The sequence below is a fragment of the Trichosurus vulpecula genome, chromosome 5 (genome assembly GCF_011100635.1).
Source record: "Trichosurus vulpecula isolate mTriVul1 chromosome 5, mTriVul1.pri, whole genome shotgun sequence".
In the NCBI taxonomy this organism is placed as follows: Eukaryota; Metazoa; Chordata; class Mammalia; order Diprotodontia; family Phalangeridae; genus Trichosurus; species Trichosurus vulpecula.
The window spans coordinates 296563139-296585491 of record NC_050577.1 but is presented as its reverse complement, the minus strand read 5'-3'; the positions used below and the strand labels follow the sequence as shown (position 1 = coordinate 296585491).

General features: G+C 51.4%; 1 protein-coding gene across 1 annotated transcript in view; it reads right to left on the bottom strand.

The window, feature by feature from the left end:
- Positions 1-22353, bottom strand: part of LOC118852385 (TRIO and F-actin binding protein) — a 71191-nt gene that overhangs the window by 19123 nt on the left and 29715 nt on the right. The window contains exons 12-15 of the mRNA XM_036762114.1: positions 9615-9671; positions 2367-2435; positions 1650-1739; positions 23-132 (exon numbers count right to left, since the gene is read on the bottom strand). Of these exons, the coding sequence (XP_036618009.1) occupies positions 23-132; positions 1650-1739; positions 2367-2435; positions 9615-9671 (326 nt within the window). The remainder of the gene's footprint in view (positions 1-22; positions 133-1649; positions 1740-2366; positions 2436-9614; positions 9672-22353) is intronic.

Sequence of the window (22353 nt, the reverse complement as noted above, 5' to 3'; positions counted from 1 at the left end):
TCCCGCTCGCTGTCGCACATACTTGGTGACATCCGGGGCGTTAGCTGGCCGTACGGTCTTCCTCAGCGCCTCAATCCAGTTCCTCCGGATGCCTGAAGTCATGGCCGACAACGTAAAGATGGCGTCCTTCGTCTGCAAGAAAACCCGGATGGATAGGTTGGTCCAAGCCCGGCCCTGTTCCCCTGCTGGGTGGATGACAGCTCCCCGAGATGCCTCCTCAGGGCCGCTGAGCAAGCTCTGGGCTGGGGGCAGACACTACACCAGGGCCTTCTACTTTGTGGGTTCAATTCTAGGCAAGCAACGGGCAGTCAGCCAGTCAATGAATACCTGTCAAGCACCTACTAGGGCACCTAGGCCTAGAATCTGGAAGACCTGAGTTCAAATTCAGCCTGAGACACTTATTAGCTGTGTGACTTGATTTAACTCTGTTTGCCTCCGTTTCCTCATCCATAAAATGTCAATGAACAACTCCAATATCTCTGCCAAGAAAACCCTGAATGGAGTCACAAAGAGTTGTGCGTGACTGGAACGACTGAATAACAACAAACCTACGGGCACGCCAGGCACTGTGCTGTACGCTAGGATACAAAGCTTAACCTCTAATCCCAGGTAGGACAGAAAAGCTCAAAGTCACGAATGTTATTTTGTTTTACAGATGAGGAAACAAGGGGCCAGGGAAGGTATTTACCCAAGGTCACACAACTAGGAGGTGGCAGCGTGGGATTTGAACCTGAGTCCTCTGCCTCCAAAACTGGCCCTCCTCCTTACGTACTGTACCTCCCCTGTCCTGTTCCAAATCTCCATCCATTCCGTCCATGCCCTCCCCTCCCCTCCGCCTCTGGTCTAACAGTTTGGAATGCGTGCCTATGCTTTCTCCTTGCAGATAACCCTTAGAAACCCTCCTGAGGTCTGGAGCTCATGGAAAGAGGGATGAGGAAGCAGACACTGGAATCAGGCATCTGGTTACATGAGGCGACAGCAGGAGAGGGGATGGGGGGATGGAGGAGGGGAGAGCTGGGGATCTCTTACAGACCCGTTAATGTCCAGGAACCAGCTGGGTATAGGAACCCCAGCTGATGAAAGAGGAGGGAGCCTTGTGATCAGGGAGGTTTCAAAAGAAATCATAGAGAAAGCCTAGGGGCCTGAAGGCAACATCCCTTGGCCTGGTCCCAAGGAGGATCTGGGGTTTCCTAAGATCATGAGGGCTGAGGCTGGTCTGCTCACATCTACCTCCTCCAGCAATGAGCTCTCTGTCATCACAGGGACTTGAGCAGAGGCTAGTTGACCATTCTCCCCCGCCTTCAATTCTGCCAGTTCCAGAGGGTTATAGATTTAGAGTTGGGACCTCAGGGATCACCTAACCCCTTCACTTTACAGGAGAGGAAACAGGCCCAGAGTGGCTAAGGTACTTGTCCAAGGATCAAATAATCATGGATTTAAAGCTAGCCTCCTTATTTTACAGAGGGGGAACCAGGCTCTGAAGGGTTAAGGGACTTGCCCAAATGTCACACAAGAAGCAAACATTGGAGATGAGATTTGAACCTGGGCCCTGGGCCTCCAAAGGCAGTTTCCCTGGAGCACAGGGTGCCTCTGCCTGGTTCAGGGTTCGAGGATTCCCCGCCTATGTCTGGGTCCCCTCCTGCACTCACGTGGATCTGGAAGCCATAGTTGCGTTGGACAGGGAATTCTGTCACATCCGTACAGGAGCGTAAGTCGATCTCCCCGTCCAGTTCATCAGCCTGAGGCAGAACGCATCAGGGGGTCAGGATGTCCCTGGCCCACCCTGGTCCCATCACGCCCCTCTTGTCTTCCTTCTTCTGCTCAACCCCATAAACACACGACCCAGGCCCAGTTTGGCCAGAGCCATGGGCTGGGGGTGCAGATCATCCATCAGCCTCCTTCCTAATAAATACACACTTCCCAATTCAGCTTCAATCTGGGCAAGAGGCGTCTACACAGCCTGGGGCTAGGGGAGCCAGGAGGGTCAAACTTGCCTGGCCACTCTCTTTCAGTTTTTGTCTTTTTCCCCATCCTTTATGTTTTCATATCTTTTGTTTAAATATATTCAATATCTTATATTTTAAATATTAATTTTCCAACATATCTTTCCTCCCTCCCTTCCACAGAGTCATCCCTTAAAACAGAGAACGAACGAGATGGGGAAACTGAGCAAAACTAAGGGTCACCAATCTGCCATTACGTGCAGTGCCCCCCCCCCCATACCCAGGCCTCCACTTCAGCAAAAAGGGGAGGGGGCTGACTGCATTCTTCCTGTTTACTCAGTGAAAGTTCCAAGAAGACCCCAACCCAAGTGGAGAGGACCCGCCGGGAGGTGCTCCCAGGCCAACCTCACCCCACGACATTACCTCTTCAGCATTGGAGTCCCGGTAATATTTGAGGCTGGAGTCAGTCAGCACAAACCAATGTTTCTTCCACTGTAAGGAGGAGGGATAGGCTGGGGGTTAGCAATGGACCCACATGGGAATGATTGCATCTACCTAATGGCTGGGTGGGGGTGGCGAGGAAGTGTCCATGTGGCTGGGATTGGAGACTGTGGGGAGGGGGACAAAGAGGAGGAGCTGATCTACCCAGTCTCCACCATCAGGAGAAGCTGGAGGGGATCTCTAGTAAATTTAGGGCCACTACGAATGAATGAAGTGAGTGAATGAATGACAAAGCATTTACTTAGTACTTCCTAGTGCCTCGAATTGTGCTCGGGATAAGCAGACAGCAGTCTAATGCCTGGAATCCCATTCTCAATCCTCAGAGATAGATGCTTTCAAAGATCCTTAAAAAAGCATGAGTTTTAGAGTCAAGAGATCTGGGTTTGAGTTCCCCACTGAAATATGGGCATCAAGCAGAGCTGGTCTACAGAGGTCAGAGAGTAGGGTCACAGGACCACAGACTGAGAAATCGTCTAGTTTAACTTCCTTAATTTATAGCAGAGAGCCCAGGGAGGTCACAAAATCATGTATGTAGAGCACCAAGGTCTGTAGAGCCCATCTAGGCCTTCTGCATCATGGATCCCCACCTCTGGCAGGCAGTCCGGTGAAGCCGAGGGGGCCCCACCTCAGAATAACATTTTAAAATGCATAAAATAAAAATACATGAGATTACAAAAGAAACCAATTAAAAAATATAGTTATCAAAGTGTATTTTTTCAAAAAGACCCCAGGTTAAGAAACCCTGCTTGGGTACAATCCTTTATTTTCCAGATGAGGAACATGGAGGCCTGGGAAGGCTGACTTGCCAAAGATCACAGAGATCTAATTCAGAGTGTTAGGGAATCTTATAGGGTGGCTGGGAGAGGGGGGTTAGTAAGGGGGTGAGAGTCAGGGGATGGCTGGATCTTGAGGGCAGCCTTCCCAGGGGCCCAAGCAAGTTCACTGGTGTGCTGAGGACCCCAGGTGATGGGAAAATGTTGGTATAGCAATCACAGTTAAACCTGTGTGTAGGGTTAGAAAATCTACCCTCCTGGGAGCTCAGAGAAGAAATCCTCTTGTTGAGTGGTTTGGGAAGCATTTACCCAGAGTTGGGGCTGTATCAGAAAATTGCTTGGGCTCCTTGGAAGACCCCAGATTCCATGGCTAGTGTGGTCGTTTTTGTTTGTTTGTTTTTTGGTTAAGTGACTTGCCCAGGGTCACACAGCTAATAAGTATCAAGTGTCTGAAGTCGAATTTGAACTCAGGTCCTCCTGACTCCAGGGCTGGTGCCTGGTGCTGCCTTTATTGAGCCCCTTTCAGGAAAGACAAACTGCTCATTCTTACTAAGAGGATGAACACCACTGGATCTGGAACTCGATAGCAACCCCCTGTCACTTAGTAGCTACGTGACCCTGGACAAGTCCCCTGATCTCTCTGCACTTCAATTTCCTCTTCAGTAAAAGGGGGGAGGGCAGTGTTGAATTAGATCAAGAGTTAATGGAGTCTTGGGTCCAGGACCCTTTGGGCAGTCAGCCTGGTGAAGTCCATTTCCTCAAAGCCACGTTTTTCGAATGAATATAAAATACCCAGAATTACAGAAGAAACTAATCATATTAAAGTCAAATGATGAAAGTTCATGGACCAGGTGGTCTTTCTAGTACCTTCCAGCTTTAAATGTATAATCCTACAATCCTAAGGATTTCCAAGTCTCCAGCAAGGGAACTGATAAGGAAGAAAGTAGATTAGGGCTCAGGAGGTCTGCGTTCAAATCCTGACTTGGTGACTTGCTAGTCGCATGACTAAACAAGCAACTTCCTTCTTTTGGGTCTTGGTTTCTCCACCTTGGACAGTCCCTCGTCTTCCCTGGGCCTGTTTTCTCCTCTATGAGAGGAAGGGGCCAGATGGGATAGCTTCTAGCAATGCCTCTGATCACCACTGGGCACAGAACCCACCAGCGAGCCTCTAGAGGGCACTGGAGGGATGCAGAAGTGGCTCTCCTGCCCAGGAGGAGGCTGCTGGGCATGGAAGAATTAACCACATCAGCCCAGCCCTGGACAGCTTTTGGCGCCGCTGCTGGCTGCTGATCTCTCCCGGGAGTGGGAAGAAGGGAAGCCAAGAATGTCGGAGCTGATGGCAGAGGAGCCTCTGAACAGGGCTGGGTCACTCACTCCCTGGCCCTGGCTGGGCCCATGTGGATTAAGTCCAGAGCTAGTGATGTGGAGCAAGGGCCGAGGGATCCGTCAGGACTGGGCTAGAAAGGGCCTTATCTAGTCCACTCTCCAGTTTTACAGATAAGGCCTTAGAGGCCAGGGATAAGGAAGAGAGTATGGGACAGAAAAGGGGCCTCAGGACATAGACCAGAGTGCAGATACTGCCTGTACTCTTTCTACCCGAGTGACTCAGGGCAAGTAATTTCACTTCTGACCTTCAGTTTCCCAATATGTCAAACGGAGGATAAAGATACTAGCACACCAATAATGATAGCTAGCATTTCTAAAGTGCTTTAAATTTACAAAGCACTTTATAAATATCATTTCACTGGATCTTCACAATAATCCTAGGAGGTGGGTGCTATTATTATCCTAGTTTACAGATGGGGGAAACTGAGGCAGGTTAAGCACAGGGTCCCATAGCAAGTGTCTGAGGCTGGATTGGAACTCAGGTCTTTGTGACACCAGGTCCTGCCCTGTATCCAGTATCTAGTATCTAGCTGCCAACGTCAAAGGAGGTATTACATAGAAAATGTGCCCAATTCTCCTCCTGACCCTTCCTCTAAACCGCTAAGCTTTTCCTTTTCTGAAGTCCCTAACACTCAAGGGCCTCCACCAGGCACCCAGGCACTTAATTACTCGAGACAGGCTAATTGTTCCAGGTGGGTGGGTCTTATCTCTTCTAGAAGATGAGATCCTGGAAGGCCAAAGACTTAGGCTCCGGCTTACAAAATTCCTTCCCCTTCCCCATCTCTGTATGAAAACACTCCGCTTCCCAGGGTGGTGCCAGTGTAAGGAGAGAAGGGGTAGTGTCCAGGGGATGTTGTCAAGCTAGTAACAAGATTTGATGGTAATTGGATCTGAGAGGTGAGTGCCAGTGAGGAGTCAAGAGTAACACCCAGGTGGAGAGCATGGCCCGGGGAGGAAGGGGGTGTACTCTTCAGTAACAGGGACAAGAGGAACAGGGGGTGTCCTGTGTAATGTGTCCAAGGGCAGTGTGGGTCATGTGAGCCTGGAGCTCAGGATGGATCTAGGCTAGATCCATTGATCTGGGAATCACTGAGGCACGGGAGCTCACAGAGAGAAAAGAGGGCTTGGGATAGACCCTTGAGGGACATGGGTGAGGATCCAGCAAAGGAGATTGAGGCATGGTCACACAGGGATGAGGAGAACCAGGAGACAGGAGGGTATCCAAGGGGGAGGGTGATGAACAAGGTCAAAGGCCGCTAAGAGGTCTAGAAGGATGAGGATTGAGAAAAAGCCACTGGGTTCGGCCATTAAATCATCGACAACTAGAGAGCGTGGTTTCAGTTGAATGATGAGGTCAGAAGCAAGATTTTAGAGAGGTTTAAAAACAAACAAGAGATGGGCAGTTATGTGGTGCAGTGGATAGAGTCAGGGGGACCTGAATTCAAATCCAGCCTCAGACACTACCTAGTTGTGTGACCCTGGGCAAGTCACTTAACATCAATTGTCTCAAAAAAAAAAGAGAGGACAGGAAATGGAGGAACTAATTATAAATGGAATTCTTTTGTTCTAATCATTTTTAATTTCGTGTTTTATTTTCCCTCAATTACATGCAAAAACAATTCTCGACATTCATTTTAAAAATCGAGTCATGGATGGAATTATTAAGGAGTTTAGATGAGAAAAGGAGAGAAATGTGAGCCATTGTCTAGTAAGGATGGTCAGATCGAGTGAAGGCTTTTTAAGGCTGGAGATGTTTTTAGGCATCAGGGAGGGAGCCAGTGGCCAGGGAGAGATTGACCGACAATGGGGGGGATGGTAGGCGCACATGTGGAGAGGTTGACCCCAGGAGGAGAGGGGCCACATCTTCATGGGACACTGGGGTGAAGGAAGATGTCACACAATTGTAAGGAGATGAGGAGACCAGCCTCAATGTTTTGAATGAGGCAAGAGGCAAGGTCCTCCATTTCGGATCCCAAGGCCCCACCCAGCTCTGCCATGTTCTGTCTTCTCTGACCCCTCCCTGCTTTCAAGTTCCTGAGCCATCAAACAATTATTCCTACAAAGGAAACAGCTGGCACTGAGGTGTGTCATGTAAATGTGTGTGTGTTTGTGCACACGCCCATGTTTGGTCCCGTGAGCCCCGTAGGAAGGAAGGACTGTGGGGTGAGTATCTGATGGATTGGGATAGGTTTGGCCTAACCCCATTTTGAAATACTGAAAATCCTGACCAAGCTTTGGGGAGACTGAATGCAGCAGGTGATGAGTGTGGGAGAACCAGGTCAAATGGGCTGGAAATTAGGCCCATTTCACCTCCCCTTGTCCTAGACTTTGGGGATCATGGGGTCTAAGTGTCCTCTTTCCCCTCTCTTTACAGATGAGAGAACCAAGACCCAGGGAGTGAAAGATGACAGACATAAGCAGTAAATAGCCAAGGTCAAATTTGAATCCAGGTCCTCCAGCCAACTATACAGGCTTGGTTTCACTTTGGCTCCCTCCTCCCCAGGCAGTAGCTTGGAGTGGTCCTCAAAGCCTGGTGGTACTGAAAGCCTTCCAGGGCAGTGTGCCAAGCCCAACACGCCGGCAAGGGGAAGCAGGGTCAGGACAGAACTATGGGGGAAGGGTTCCACTGGCATAGAGAGGATAAATAAACTGGGGGAACAGCTGGGAAGGAGTCCCTGGCCCAAGGGCAAGCAACATAGTCACAGAGACAGGAAGACAGCTCCTGGCACAACTCTCCCTAACCTGGGGACTGGTCTACAGAGCTCCCAGGGAAGCCTAGGATCAGGGTCCTAGAGCCCCAGCAAGAGGTCACCCCTTCATTTCACAGCTGAGGAAACGGAGACCCAGAGAAGTAGAACAAGAGCTGGGAGTGGCCTCAGATGTCACTCAATTGAACCTGCTCATTTTGCAGATAGGGAAACTGAGACTTCAAGGGAATGACTCACCCAAGGCCAAAGGAGCCTAGATCTTGAGTTGGAAGGTTCCTGAGAAGCCATGGATTACCTTGATTTTACAGAGGAAGGAGACAGACCCAGGTTAGGTGACTCACCCAGGGTCACACAACCAGGACATGTCAAGAGGTAAGATTTGAATTCAGGTCTCCTGGCGGATGAAGAAGTGGAGAACCTAAGATAATTGTGTGTATCAAGTCTGCTTCCTGCCCTAGAAAGCTCAGGGCTCCATCTCCCCCAGCTGAGATGGTTTGCTTTTTCTGAAGGGGAAAACCCAGGGTACAGTACAGAGGGGAAGTGGCTAGTTTATTGGGTATAACCCAAGTCTTCTGACTGAGTGGACAGAAAGAACTGGAGGGGGAGACTTGGGGCTCCTTTGTGTCCTGTCTGCCACCAATTGGCTGTGTGATCCTGGGCATCTGGGACTCTCCCCTCCCTGGCCTCCGTTTCCCCATCTGTAAAAATGAGATGACTAGGGTAGCGCCAAGAGCTCTCTGTCTTATAAGTGGTCAGTTATGTGCTCTCTTTGGGAATGGAGAATGTTACTGAGGCCAGGGGATGATGAGCCAGAGATGGGACAGGTGGAGACGGAAGGAAGAGAGAGGAAGTGCAACCCAGGCAGTGTTTACCAGCTGGGCAAAGGTCTGGAGGGTTTATCCCCAACGGTCACGGAGGATGAGACAGCCCACCAAGCCCTGGCCTGTCTCTGAGGCCGGTATCCTCTCTCCACTTGTCAGTTCCCCTGCCTCCTCCAGCATGCTCAGCCCATCCTTCAGCCCCGTATGAGAAGCCTTGAGTGGAAGGTGGGCTTTGCTCGGGCACTGGGAGCAGGCAACAGCACCCCCCTAGAGACAGCTGAGCCCATTTCTCCTGTTGGGTCTGGCTGGCTGCCAACACCTGTGAAATGTAATGGATCCCTTAAACCTGACCTGCTGTCGGTCCAGCCTCAGAGAGCTCCTGCTCCTGCCTCTCAGTGAGGTGAACCAAGGCCAGGAGAGGAAGCAGCTCCTCAAGGGGGACAGCTGGTTGGGACCTTGGAGAGCGTTTCATCCAGGTGCGCTCTACCAGGGTGCTGCCAGCTCCTTGGGGTAGCATCTGTAAAAGTGGATTTCAGTACTATTGGTTTTCTTTGGAATCCTGCGTATTCTTGATTAGGCCTTCAAAACCATGATTCTAAGCAGGGCTGCCCTGGGTGCACTAGGCCACCAGAGGGCTCCAGGACCCCTCCCCCCAATATAAGAACCGTGATCCAGGCCAACCTTATTTTACAGGGGAAGAAACTGAGTCCCAGAGTGAGCAAGGATCTCGCCCAAGAGCCTCACACTGGCAAACAGAAGAACTGAGAATTCCTCCTGGGTCTCCTGACCTAAATTCCATTAAACCAAATGGCAGGAAACTAAGCAGATTCCCCAGGGAAGCCAGGGAGAGAGCAGAATCCTGGTTGGTGTTTATCTCATGAACATTGCTATCATTCCACCCCCACCTTGCCCCAAGCATCTGGAGGGCTGTGGGTCCAGTCCAGAAAGCATTCTGGGCTTCAGCTGCCTAGAACGTTCTCCTCTTACCTGGAACATTTCTTTACAGAGTTTGTATGAGGAATAATCATGATGATATTTATGTAGCTTAAAGCACTTTATGTGCACAATCTCATTGAGAATCCTAGATCTAGAGGTGGAAGGGACCTCAGAAATGGGGAAACTGAGGCACAGAGCCGAAAAAGAGCTCAGAGTCTAATCTAACCCCCTCATTTTACTGATGGGGAGATCAAGGTCCAGGAAGTCAAATGACATGGCCCAGGTCACAAAATCCTAGATTTCAAACTGTAGGAGACCCAGGTCCAACCCCAGTATTTTATGGAAGAGGAAACTGGGAGCCAGGTGAAGTGACTTGTCCAAGGTCACACAGAGGCAGGTCCTCTGACTTTAGAATCAATACTGATATAAGAAGTTGGCTTTGAGCCTGGAGAGGGCAGGGCGGGGGGGACATGGCGAGTGCACGGGAGACCCAGACCTGAATCTTTGAGCCACATAAAGCTGCCCCCAGCTCGAGGCTCCTCTTACCTCTCCCGGTTCATCCAGAATGGACATCCATCCTTTCTTAAAGTTGAGGAGATCGGGCTGTGGAGAAAGAGACAGGAGAAAGACGTCAGTAGGGGCAGAAAGTGACCAGCGTGCCCACCTTGGGACAGAGTGGGTGATGGACACACGGTACAGAGAGACACACATTTGGGGGCAGGGGCAACGTGGAAATCTGCTCTGCTGGGCTGTATGTCCGGAACAGGTGTTTTGTTGGTTCTTCTTTTTTGGCAGGGAGGTAGGAAAGAGGGAAAATAAATGCTTGTTCATTTAAAATAAAATGAAAAACAAAACTGACTGGGCCTGGGAAGAAGGAGAGGGGAGCCAGGGGGCTATACCAGCTACCCCAGCTCCCATTCACCCACAACCCCAGCTCTGGCCCCTGAGGGCTCACCCAGCCCATGACACACAGACCCAGGGGGAGACCCCAAAACCACAGCTGTTTTTTTGTTCCAGGCTGATGTGGGCACAGTCTTGCTTGAGACCCAGAGACTGAGGCTATCCCACCCTGAGAAGGGAGGTCATCCTTGGTTGCTGAGGTGACAGAAGGAACCCCATCAGGCTGCCCTATATCTGTCAGGGCTGCAGACACCCTCCTCAGCCTCCTTCTTTATTTACATCCCCTTGGTCAAATGGAAAGGCAGAGTAAGATTGGAATCCCCCCAATGGGGCTAGGAAGGAACTAGCTTAGGGATCATCTGGTGCAACCCATTTTACAGACCAAGAGACTGACACCCCAGAGTTGAAATCACTTGCCCCAGAACAGGTAATGAGTAGCTGAGTCAGAATTCGAACTCAGGTCCCTTCACTCCAAATCTGCCCTGTCCCCAAGCCCTCCTGCTGATCGGCTCACTTGGCAGAGTAGGATGATGGGGATGCTCACTTGCCTCTCTCTGTACAGACCTCCCCCTACCGCTCCTTCACCCAGAGAGATCTGTCTTTCCTGGGTCTCTGATCTGTCCCCAGTGGGGGGAGGGGAGGGAGTGCCGGGCATCCAAATGGAAAGGAGCTAGCTGAGACAGAAGCCAGGGGGTTCTGTGATCCCCTCAGACAGCCCCAGAGCTGAGGGCCAGGGAGAAGACAAAGGCAGCTCACATTTAAGAATCATACCTGGCTGTTGCTGCCCGGGGTCAGCCCTGCTCCATGGCTGGGGGGTCCTGCCTGCCACATCTTCTGGTAGGGTGGTAGGAGGGGAGGGCTATGAGGGAGCTCAGCAGCCCAGTGGGGGCTCGGTGCTCCCCAGAGAAGCGGATGCTGGGCATAGCATCCTGCCCAACATGACCCTGGTGCCTTCTCACTGAGCCCGAGGAAACTCTGCAGGGGGGTCCCAGCCGCTGAATGCTACCCACAGAGCCTAGGGCAGGGTGGCCAGCAGGGCCCTCCTCGTCAGATATGTTGGTAGCCCTTTGGCTGCTGCAGGAGAAAAGCCCCAGGATGCAGGGAGGCGGGTGCCAGGTCTGGGGAAGGGCGGGCCACCTGTTGCCATGGCCCTGAGCCTAGCCTATCAGGACCTAGCATCGCCCGCCTGGGCCAAGGTGTCCAATTGCACACAGGCAGACTGGCCAGACCTCCGAGGCAGCTGGAAACCTGAGCTGCCTGACCTGGTCTCCCACTCCTGCCTCTTTCCCAGAGGCCACTGCTCTGCCTCAGGCAGAGGAAGTGATCAACAAGGCATCTGGCCACATCCCAGTGCCCCCAACTCCTTCACACAGGGCCTTCCTCCTAACATGGCCCTGGAAAGCCAGGAGGCTTTACCTTCTTCTTAAAGCCTAGAAGACAGAAGCCAACAACCCCATTCCTGGGGTCATCACCACACAGATGGAAGAAACCTCACTGGCAAACTAAGCCAACCCCCTCCTTTTACAGCCACAGTCAAACCCAGATTCCAAACCCAAAGCTCTTCCCCTACATCATGCCCATGTGTCTGGGGAAGCCAAGGAATTCCATCTTTGAGAGCCTTCCCTGCATTTCTCCTGAGTCTCTCCAAAGGATTTACAAGGGCAGGCCTCCTTGATCCTCAGAGATCAGTGCCCCTGAACTCTCACTGAGAGAACCACGCCCCCCAGACCCACCTGAGAATGAGCCCTTTTGCTACAAAGGTTTTGGTTTTTTTTTTCAATGCCAGGGAGGAGGAAGTGAGAGAGATGGAGAATAGATTTTTATGAATTGAAAAAAATTAGCTAGCTAGCCACTTTTGTTACAAAGGTCTTGTTTGGTTTTCAGTGGGGAGGGGGAGGAATTAGGAGAAATAGAGAATAGATTTTTGTGAATTGAAAAAAAAATTTAGGGAGCTAGGCTCATCTCATTCTTTTAGAGCTGAAATGGAACTCAGAAACCATCCAGTACAACCCTTTCATTTTACAGTTGAGGAAACTGAGTCACAGAGAGATGCCCAAAGTCATTCAGGTGGTCAATGTCAGAGGAGAGATTTGAACCCAGGTCATCTGACTCCCAATCAAGTGTGTCCAGATGGAGCACACAGGAGTACTTGAGTTTGTGGGATGGCTGGACTCGTTTGATCCCCATGGGCCGTGAGACATACCTAGCACCTACTGCCCCTTCCATGGCCAGGACAGGACAATGCTGTGCCCCAGGCAAGGTATCCCTCTGCTTTGACCTTTCACATAAACAGAACGTCACATTTGGTACAAAAGTTTTGTCTTTCTTTTTCCCAATGTGGCGGGGGGGGGGGGGTGGGGGGGTGGGGGGGTGGGGGGTGGGGCAAGGAAGACAAAATAGATTTTTGTCGATTGAAAAAATTATAACTTAAATTTTTTTTAAAAAAGTGTCAGAGCTAGAAGGACCACAGGGACCATCTAGTCCTTTCCCCAAAGCATGGATCCAGTCTACAACAGCCCATTCACGCATTCATTCATTCACACAAACATATGTTAATGCCAGGCACCAAGGACATAAAGACAGAAAACAAACCTGTCCCTGCTTCTACAGGCTGATATATTCCCTGCCAGTGCTGAGCCACTATTAGAATGTCTACACCCTAGGTTAGAATGTCTACGCTCTAGGACTGGGCTCTTCTGGCATCCAAATAATATGTCAGTCATCTAAGGATTCTCATTCATCCTGGTGGATACTTGGTCCTTGAATGAAGATGGATGTTCTTCTGTGTCTTAGGAGTCAGTTTGGTGAGTTACTGAGGCCCGAGGAAATGATCGCCCTGTGGTCAATCTCTGCAAATCGGTCCCCAGAGGACAGATTCAAATTCTCCCCAGCCCCAGACCAGAAGCCTTTGGGCTTGGTGGGATGTCCCAGAGCACACAGCTACAAGTGAGACATGGTTGGCAGGCAGTGGCCAGAGGTAAATGAATGGGAATGTAAATTAATATATGGAAATACAAATAAATAAAATAAATGGGAATCTATCAAAATGTCAAAGGGCCCCACTTCGCACCCTCTTGGAGCTCACAACCTAGGCAAAAGTCTATCATGTCCAACCCTGGGTTGGGCTCAGCCCTTCTGCCCTCTCTCTGGGCCCCTGATTGGGTTGGATGCCCCAGCTCTTGCATCTCCCAGGAAGCTGATCAGTTCTGGACTCCCAGCCAGGATCCAAATATTCGACCTTCTCTGTCTCCGCCCTTCCTTCCTCACCCCAGCCGTCCCACTCTAGGCTAGCAGATTTTGTATGAATCAATAGCTTGTCTTCACTCATTTATTTATTTATTTCTGGCTGGTGCTGACCCTGGGGGCCTGCCCCTCCCTGCTTTCAACAGGAGAGAGGGCCCAGTGCTAGCCACCACTCAGCAGAAGTGGGAAAACTGTGAAATCTGCTGACCGATGTTGATGCCTGAGAATGCTAGCCCGGCCTGGGCCCTCCCATCTAATGAGAAAGACCTCAGCTACCTCCTTGGGCAGTCTTCTCAAGCCAGGGTGCTGAGCTCCTCTATCTGTCCCCCTACCCCCCAAAAGGATTTTGAGAGGGAAGGGTCCCCTTTAAAGATCAGATGAGGCAACTGAGGCCCAGAGGAGGGGGAGTGAATGGCTTGCTCGGTCACACGGCCCTGAAGTGATAAACCTGGAAATCCTGCTCTTCTCCTGATACCCATGTTCCAGGCTGCTTGTGAGTATCTTAATAAAAAAGGGAAATGTGACCCACCACAGCAGGGGCAGTACATACCACAAGTCACTCCTGCTTTCTCAGCTGTGGTGGAGTGTGGGTGTCTGGCATCCCAGAGCAAAAAACGGGCCCTGAAAGTTCATCTTGGCCATCCCCCTGCCTTTGGGCAGGGCCACCTATCTAGGAGCAGCGGTTTAAAAACCACTGTCAGAAGGGACATTGCTGCCTCTCTCACTGACCTATTAGCTCTCAGAAGATCAGACTTAGTGCCCAAAGACACTTGGAAAGATGTAGTCCACCTCACCTCCCTTTACAAAGCAGGAAATGAGGCCCAGACCATGTTATCTCTCAAGTCCCTCATGATGTAGACTCCAGTTTCATCTTGTTATGCCCCTAGTAAAAATGTAGAAAACAGCCACCTTCTTCCCCTTTGGGCTTCTCTCTCTCCTTGACTGGTTTCAAACCCCAGTTTTTTTCCAGTTTTTCTGAGTCACTGGAATCTGCACACAGTCTTTCCTCTTCTTTTCCCTTCCCACCAGGGAGAGAGGCCCAAGGCAGACCTGACACCAGACCCAGGACAGGTAGGAGAAGGGGAGGCCCATCAGCTCTGGCCTCCCTCCCCAAGCCAAAGCCTCCTCAGGACTGTGTGTCCCTCAGAAAATACTCCTGTTACAGCACCGTCCCCTCAGCTGGCCACGCACTCAGAGTCGACTGAGCAACGAGGGGAGAGTAGGGATTGGGATGGGGAAGGCAGAGTAGGCTCCCAGAGAAAAAGGGGCCCTCAGAATGTTCCCTAGGCCATTCCCTCATTTCTCAGAGGTGGAGGTGATGGGATTTGCCCAGGGTCACACAAGGAATGACAGAAGAAGAATCTGACCTCCCTCACTACCCATCCTCCCTCTCAAGTTTAGGGAAGGATGGAAATTCCTGTCAGAAGTTGGGATCCCAGGCAAGGGAGCGGCCCTTCCTAGAAGAGGGAAGAGGGGAGAAGTCAGTCAGGAGATAACTGGATTTAGCTGCCATCCAGGCCCCCTCCCCCCACCCTTTACAGATGAGGAAACTGAGGCGCAGAGAAGGGGGGTATCAAGGTCACCCAGGTAATAAGGACGGAGCCAGGGTTCAGATCCAGGGCCTCTGCCCCCTCCATCATGCCTCCAGGGCTTCCAGCCTCAAGCCTCCACTTTAACAGAGGACCAGAGATTTGGGGGTGGCAGGGACCTTGGCGGCATCTTCTCTAACCCCTTCATCTTGCAGATGAGGACTCTTGGGGCTCAGGGAGAAGAGACTTGCTCAAGATCACACTTCCCAGGTCATCCGATTGTCAGTCCTATGCTCTGGCCACTGACTGAACCAGGCTGCTTCCTGAGCTGGCTGAGGACGGGGGCAGACATTATGATCTAGGACATCTAATCCTTGTGTAGCTGTACCTCTAAAATGAGAGCTCATAGCCTCCAAAATAACAACAGCTAACATTTAGGAGCTTATGATGGTCCCAGCACCGTGCCAAGCACCTTACGAACATCTCATCCAGGCCTCACATCAACCCTGAGCGGTAGATGCTATTAGGATCCCCCATTTTACAAATGAGGAAACCAAGGCAAACAGGTGAAGTGAGTTGCCCAGGGTCACACAGCTAGTAAGGGTCTGAAGCTAGTTTGAACTTGAGTCTTCCTGGTGCTACAGGCTGGCACTGACTAGTGAAGCTCTCTGCTGGAGACAACCAGCCACGGCTACCAAGAAGCAAGAGAAAGGAAAGGGGCATCACCTTAGGATCCCATTCTCCACCTGCCCCCTCCCCTGCCTAACCTTGGGACTCTAACCCACCAGGCCGCCGTCATCCCTCTACAGCCCTACTCTGTTAGATGGCCAGGGAAGGGGCGTCTCCAAGCCAACAGGAAGGCCTTAGAGGCTGCAGGATGTGAGGAGGCCAGGAGGAAACAGAGGCCCACAGCCCAGGGTCATCACCACCCCACCCGGTGGGCCGACCAGTCTGGCTACCGCTTCCAGCAGGGCCTCCCTCAGCTCCAGCAAGCCCCCCTTTCAGCTGGCCTGACAAAAGGGAAGGACTCCAGCCCCTTCCCGGGGTCTTGAAGGTGTGTGTGGAGGGGGGAAGTGGGGAGAAAAGGAACTTGGGCCCCCTCACACCCCCTACAAGTGCCTCCATGCTCTCCCTTCCCAGGGTCACCCTCTCCAGTGCCCCAGAGGAAGGAAGCCGGGGTGGGGATGGCGGCTGTTGTTTTTCCCCATCACCTAGAAGGGAAAACTTGTCATTTGGGGGCGGCGGAGTCTCAGGCAGCTTCCAACAACATGGCCAGCCCGGGCTCACTGCCTCCTGACCTCTCCCCAGCCGGCTTCCCGGCTCCCGCGGGAACGGTATCCAGGAGACAGGCAATGAACTCACCCCTCTTCTCTGCCCAAGACTCAGGATACCCCCTATTTCCCCACAGACCACCAGGCACCTCTCAGCTCCAGGCATTCGGCACACCTGCCCTCTCCCACAGAAACACCGCCTTGGCTTTGGAGTCGGAGGACCTGGGTTCAAATCCCGGGCCTTCCCTTCCCTGGCCTCAATTTCCCAGTCTGTAAAACGAGGAGGGGAGACTAGCCGTCCATCTAAGGTCCTTTCTAGCTCTCGGTCCTCACCCCGTCGCGGTGGGGGGACGTCCCGAGGATCCGCAGGAGACGAGATCCTGGGGAGAGGCTGGCTTTGGGGGGACCACGCCCAGCACCCCCGGAGCAAGTTCCAGCGCAGGCTGGGCCCGTTTCCCTGGCCAGGGGTCAGCGCAGCCTGACAGCCCGCAGGAATGAGCGCGCCCTCACAGGACTGCGCCGAGCCTCACGCCCAAGCTCGGGGTCAGACCGGGAGCTGGGGGGCCTCCAGCAGGGCCCGGCTCCCCTTCTCATTTCGCCCCTGCCCCCCTTCTTGCCCAAGCCAGATGGCTCACACTCGGCCCCAATCCTGGGCTACCCCCTTCCCGTCGGGGGCCCTGTGGGGCTGGCTGGGGCGGCCGACCTGACCCGCTCCCGCGGCTGGAGATCGCCAGGAAGTGGGGGGCTAGGGGGGCTGCATGGGGCCAGGGAGAGGGGGAAGGGGCGCTCACCGTCATCATGCAGCCGGGCGGCCCCCGGGGCCCCAGGAGGGGCAGCCCGGCCTGGGCCGAAGAAGAGCCGGGGGTCGCAGGGGCCGATCGCAGGCTCGCTCGCTCCGGAGCCCCGGTCAGTTGCCCGGGGCTAGCATCCCCGCCCGCCCGCGCTCCTTCGGCTCTCCCTTTTCCAGGGCTCGGCCGCAGCCTCTGCCAGCCGCCCAGAAAACTTTTTTTTTCTTTTCTTTTCTCCTTTTTTTTTTTTTTTCAAAATTCCTGGGAGGATCCCGCCGGACCAATGGGCCGGGGGCGGTCCGAGCAGGCAGCGGCCAGGGCGGGCGAGGCGGCCAATGGGAGCCCGGGGGTAGGGGGAACCCGCCAGGGGGGAGGGGGAGGGGGCACGGGGCGGGGTGGGCGGATGGGAGGGGCGGCTAGCCAATGGGAAAGATGAGGGGCGTGGCGTGAGGGGGGGCGGGAGGGCCGGAGACCAGCTGGGGCGGGGGCGGGGCCACTGGCTGAGTAAGGCCGGAAGGCGGTCACAGGTGACTCCCATCCCCGGGACTGCCCTAGCCCCGAAAGGAGCCGTGGGGTCCGAGCAGTGAGTGAACTCGCGTGCCCCGGGGTGGCGGTGGGAGAGTAGGGATGAGGGTGAGCTGATCCCAAACACACTCCCACCCCACCCTCCACCCACCCTCTACCTGCTTGACTTTGAGCGACCTGCTTAATGCCCCGGGCCTCAGTTTCCTTATCTGTAGAATGGTTTCGAGGGAGTTCCCAGGGGTCCTAGGCAAGCATCCTTCCTGATCTCCCAGAGGAGCCAGAGAATTAGCTTAAAGAATTTGCCTCAGGGCTCGGTGGGAGTAAATAAAGGGCTGGGCCGGCCCCCAGGTGCTGGGGATTATTAAAAGGCCTCTTTGAAAAGTAGAAGGAAAAGGGGAAATAGGAGCTTAGACCCAGGAAGATTTGAGTTCAAATTCAGCCTCCGATGACCGCTGGGTATGTGACCCCGGCCAAGTCAACCTCTCTAGACAACTCTAAGGGGCAGCTAGGTGGTGAAGCGGATAAAACTCTGATCTTGGAGTCGGGAAGATCTAAGTTCAAATCCAGCCTCAAACACTAGCAGTGTGATCCTGGGCAAGTCACTTAGCCCCCTTTTGCCTCAGTTCCTCATCCGTAAACTGGGGCCATGCTGGAGAAGGAAGTGGCAAATCACTCCAGTATCTTTGCTAAGAAAACCCTATGGACACTGTCCATGGTCTCTTTTAATAGATTCTAAATTCTTATCTCTGACCGTGGCCTTAAACATCTATACGCAAATTCGAGAGGAACTAGAGATTCCAACGAAAAGGAGGCAGATTTGAGCACGTGACTGGACTATGGCTTTATAGAAGGAATGGAATAATTAAAGAGAGAATAATGTAGGCACTTGGTAATTTGAGGGAATATATTCAGATTAGGAAATCCAGGAATTATTGAGAGTAAACACAGTAGATTACATTTGGATGGGATAAAGTGAAAGTGACATTGTCATGAGAATATACTACAAACCACCTGGGCAGAAGGAAGAAATAGATGAAGAGTTCAGAAAAACAAAAAGGATCACAAGCCAAGCAAAGAGGAGTGATGCAGACTAACTGGGGACTTCAAGCATTCAAGTATAGCTCTCTCCTTGGTAAAATCAGACTAACTAATAAATTCTTGCCTTGCCTTAATTATAATTTTATCCTTCAAAAGGTGTGGGAAGTAATCATGGGGAACTTGGAATGTGGGCGTGACTCTGAGCCACAGAAGAACTGGATGATAAAGTAAAAACAAAGGGAACCCTAGGAAGGAGTGTCACCACTCCCTTCACGGAATCTGTAGTGAAGGAAAGAGAGTCAGTATAGTCTGGCAGACACCCCAGATTTTGGATGGCTGACTTCAAAGAAAGCGCATGGAGATGGGTAGGCCACGCCAATATAGTAAAAATGACAATTCTGACTAAATTAATTTACATATTCAGTGCCATACCAGTCAGACTACCAACATTTATTTTATAAAGCTAGAAAAAAAATAAAATTCATCTGAAAGAACAAAAGGTCAAGAATATCAAGGAAATTAGTGAAAAGAAATGCAAGGGAAGGTGGCCTACCTGTACCAGATCTAAAACTGTCTTATAAAGCAGCAATCTTCAAAGCTATTTGGGACTGGCTAAGCAAAAGAGTGATGGATGAATGGAATAGGTTAGATATATAACTATATGTATATAACCAGTAGTCAAAGACTATAGTAGTCTACTGTTTAGGGGCAGCTAGGTGGCACAGTGAGTAGAGCATAGGCCTTGGAGTCAGGAGGACCTGAGTTCAAATCCAGCCTTAGACACTTAACACACTAGCTGTGTACCCTTGGGCAAGTTGCTTAACCCCAATTGCCCTGCCTTCCCCCCTCCAAAAACAAACAAACAAAAATCTATTGTTTGGTAAACCCAAAGACTCCAGCTTCTGGGATGAGAATTCACTATCTGACCAAAACTGCTGGGAAAACTGGAAAACAGTATGGTAGAAACTAGGCATAGACCAGGATCTTATACCGTATGACCAAGATAATGTCAAAATGGGTACCTGATTTAGACATAAAGGGTGATACCATAAGCAAATTAGGAGAGCAAGAAATAGTTTATGTATCAGATTTATGGAGAAGGGGAGAAGTTATGACCAGATAGAGAACATTACGAAGTACAAAATGGATAATTTTGATTACATTAAATTAAAAAACTATTGCACAAAGCCAATGCAACCTAGATTAGAAGGAAATCCGAGAGCTGGGAAACAATATTTACAGCCAGCATCTCTGATAAAGGCCTCATTTCTCAAATATATAGAGAACTGAGTCAAATGTATAAGAATACAAGCCATTCCTCAATTGATAAATGGTCAAAGGATATAAACGGGCAGTTTTCAAATGAAATTAAAGCTATCTAGAGTGATATGAAAAAATGCTCTAAAATGCTGTTGACTAGAGAGATACAGAGTAAAACAACTCTGAGATCCCACCTCACACCTATCAGATTGGCCAAGAGGACAAAAAAGGAAAATTATAAATGTTGGAAAAGACGTGGGAAAAAGCTCATAGAGAAGAGCAGAGGGACTGGAGGACTAGAGGAGGACAAATGTTCTGATTTCCAAGAAGGGGGAAGAATGGAGTCGGTGTGGTGTGGGCTAATGAACTTGACCTTGATTTCACCAGAATGCTGGGACACGTTATTAAAGGGATGGTTTTAAACCAGAGACCATGTTATTAAGGTCTGTGAACACCTAGAAAAGGTGATTGCTAGGGGTCAGGGGCAGCATGGCTCAGTCAACAGAAGGTCAAGCCAGACCAACCTCATTTACTTTTAATTACAGAGATACTAGCCTGCTAGGCCAGAGGAATGGGGCAGGCAGCCCGTATGACTCGTTAGAATCTCTCATGCCATCCCTGCGGGCAACATAAACAGGCGTGGGCGAGGAGAAAGCACAGTTAGGCATATTCAGAACCGGTTCAATGGCCGGACCCAAAGCATGTTCATTAGTGTTGGATACCTTGGAGTCTCCAGTGGACACTCGCCCCAACTCTGTGTTGTTTTAGTGTTGGATACCTTGGAGCCTCCAGTGGACACTCGCCCCAACTCTGTGTTGTTTTTAGTTATGCACATCTCTCCACGACCTCATTTGGGTTTTTCTTGGCAAGGATCCTGGAGTGGTTTGCCACTTCCTTCTCCAGCTCCTTTTACAGATGAGGAAACTGAGGCCAACAGGGTAAAGTGACTCACCCAGGGCCACACAGCTAGTCAGTGTGTCTGAGGTTGGATTTGAACTCAGGAAGACAAGTCCTCCTGAGTCCAGGCCTGGGTTCTATCCACTGAGCCACCTCAGTGCCTTCCTAAACCCTATGATGGGGCATGTTCATCAAATCTTCAGGTGACACAGAGCTGGGAGAGAGAGGCAGAGAGAATGGGAGGGCCAAGAGGTTGAAATGAGGCTAACAAAATGAAATGTTAGGGAAATATCAAAGTCTTCAAGTGAGTTCAAGAAAATCAGTTATGTGATAGCACATGGACTATGTCTGTGACAAAGATCTGGGGGTCTGAGTGGACGGCCAGCTCCATGTGAGAAGGACAGGAAAGGCAAAAGAGGGAGTGCATTTTGGGTTTCACTGAGAAGCAAGTCATCCCTGAATACAGAGGTGGCAATCTGGCTGCACACTGCCCTGCGCCAACAACATCCGGCTTGCCAGGAGGTGCCACATTTTAAGAAGGATAACAACAGACTGCAGAGTAGCTGGGTGGTGCCGTGGATGGAGTACTAGACCTGGAGACAGGAAGACCTGAGTTCCAATTCTGTCTCAGATACTTGCTAGCTCTGGGACCCCAGGCAAGTGAGTTAAGCTCAGTCTGGGGAGGCAAAGTACACCCAGGAGATCTGGGGACTCCTTCCTGCCTGGCCCAGAGCTAAGCCAGCCAGCTCGTGAGGGAGATAAGGGGCGGAGGCTTCTGAAGCCAAACCCTTCAGCTCCTCATGACTCACTCTGCTTGGGAGAGTGTGGTGAGAAGCAGAATTGGGAGGCCAGAGGGTCGGGAGCCTAGAACTCCAAGGCACCTTAGAGGCTGTCTAGTTGAACTCCCTCCTGTTACAGAAAAGGAGACTGAGGCCCCGGGGAGGGGAAGTGCCCTGTCCAGGCCCACACGGGTGGTGAGTGTGCAGACACTTGGTGAAAGTTTGGGCTGGCCTGAGCCTGCAGTTACTCTTATCTGGGGCATCTCCTGGGGATACCAGGCCCTTCAGGCTTATCTTGGCAGGTGTTTTTAGAGGAGGGAGATTTACAAGGTGCCTGGAAGGAGCCAATGGCAGAGGGCTGGCAAGGGAGTGGGCTGGGGGCTCCGAGTCCTGCATGCTCTGACCACAGGCCCTCCCCTATGGTGGCAAGAGAAGTGCACACAAATGTACGGGACTGACTGTCAGATCAGAGATTTAGAGGTGAAAGTAGCTTTGGAGAATGTCAGGGCTAGGAGGGGCCTGAGAACAGGGATTGTCTTTAGAATAGAGAATGTCAGGGCTGGGAGGAGCCTTAGAACAGGGGATGTCAGGGCTGGGAGGGGCCTTAGAACAGGAGATGTCAGGGCTGGGAGAGGCCTTAGAACAGAGAAAGTCAGAGCTTAGAGGGACCTTAGAACAGGGACTGTCTTTAGAACAGAGAATGTTAGGGCTGGAAGGGACCTTAGATCAGGGAATATCAGGGATGGGAGGGAGCTTAGAACAAGGAATGTCAGGACTGGGGGGGAGCTTAGAACATGGAATGTCAGAGCAGGGAGGGACATTAGAGACCACAGTACAGCTTCTTTCTTTGACAGGTGAGGAAGCTGTGGTCCATGGAGGGGAGTAACTGCCTTGGGTTCCCAGGTATGTCGTGGCCTGGACAGCTCTGTGGTTTACAAAGTTATGAGACAAATAGGGAAGTGGGTGTTCCTAACTCTCTCTCACACCCGACAATGGAAGAGTCAGTTGTATAAATCCAATGAAAAACTAGGGCCTTAGAATTAACGGATCTGGGT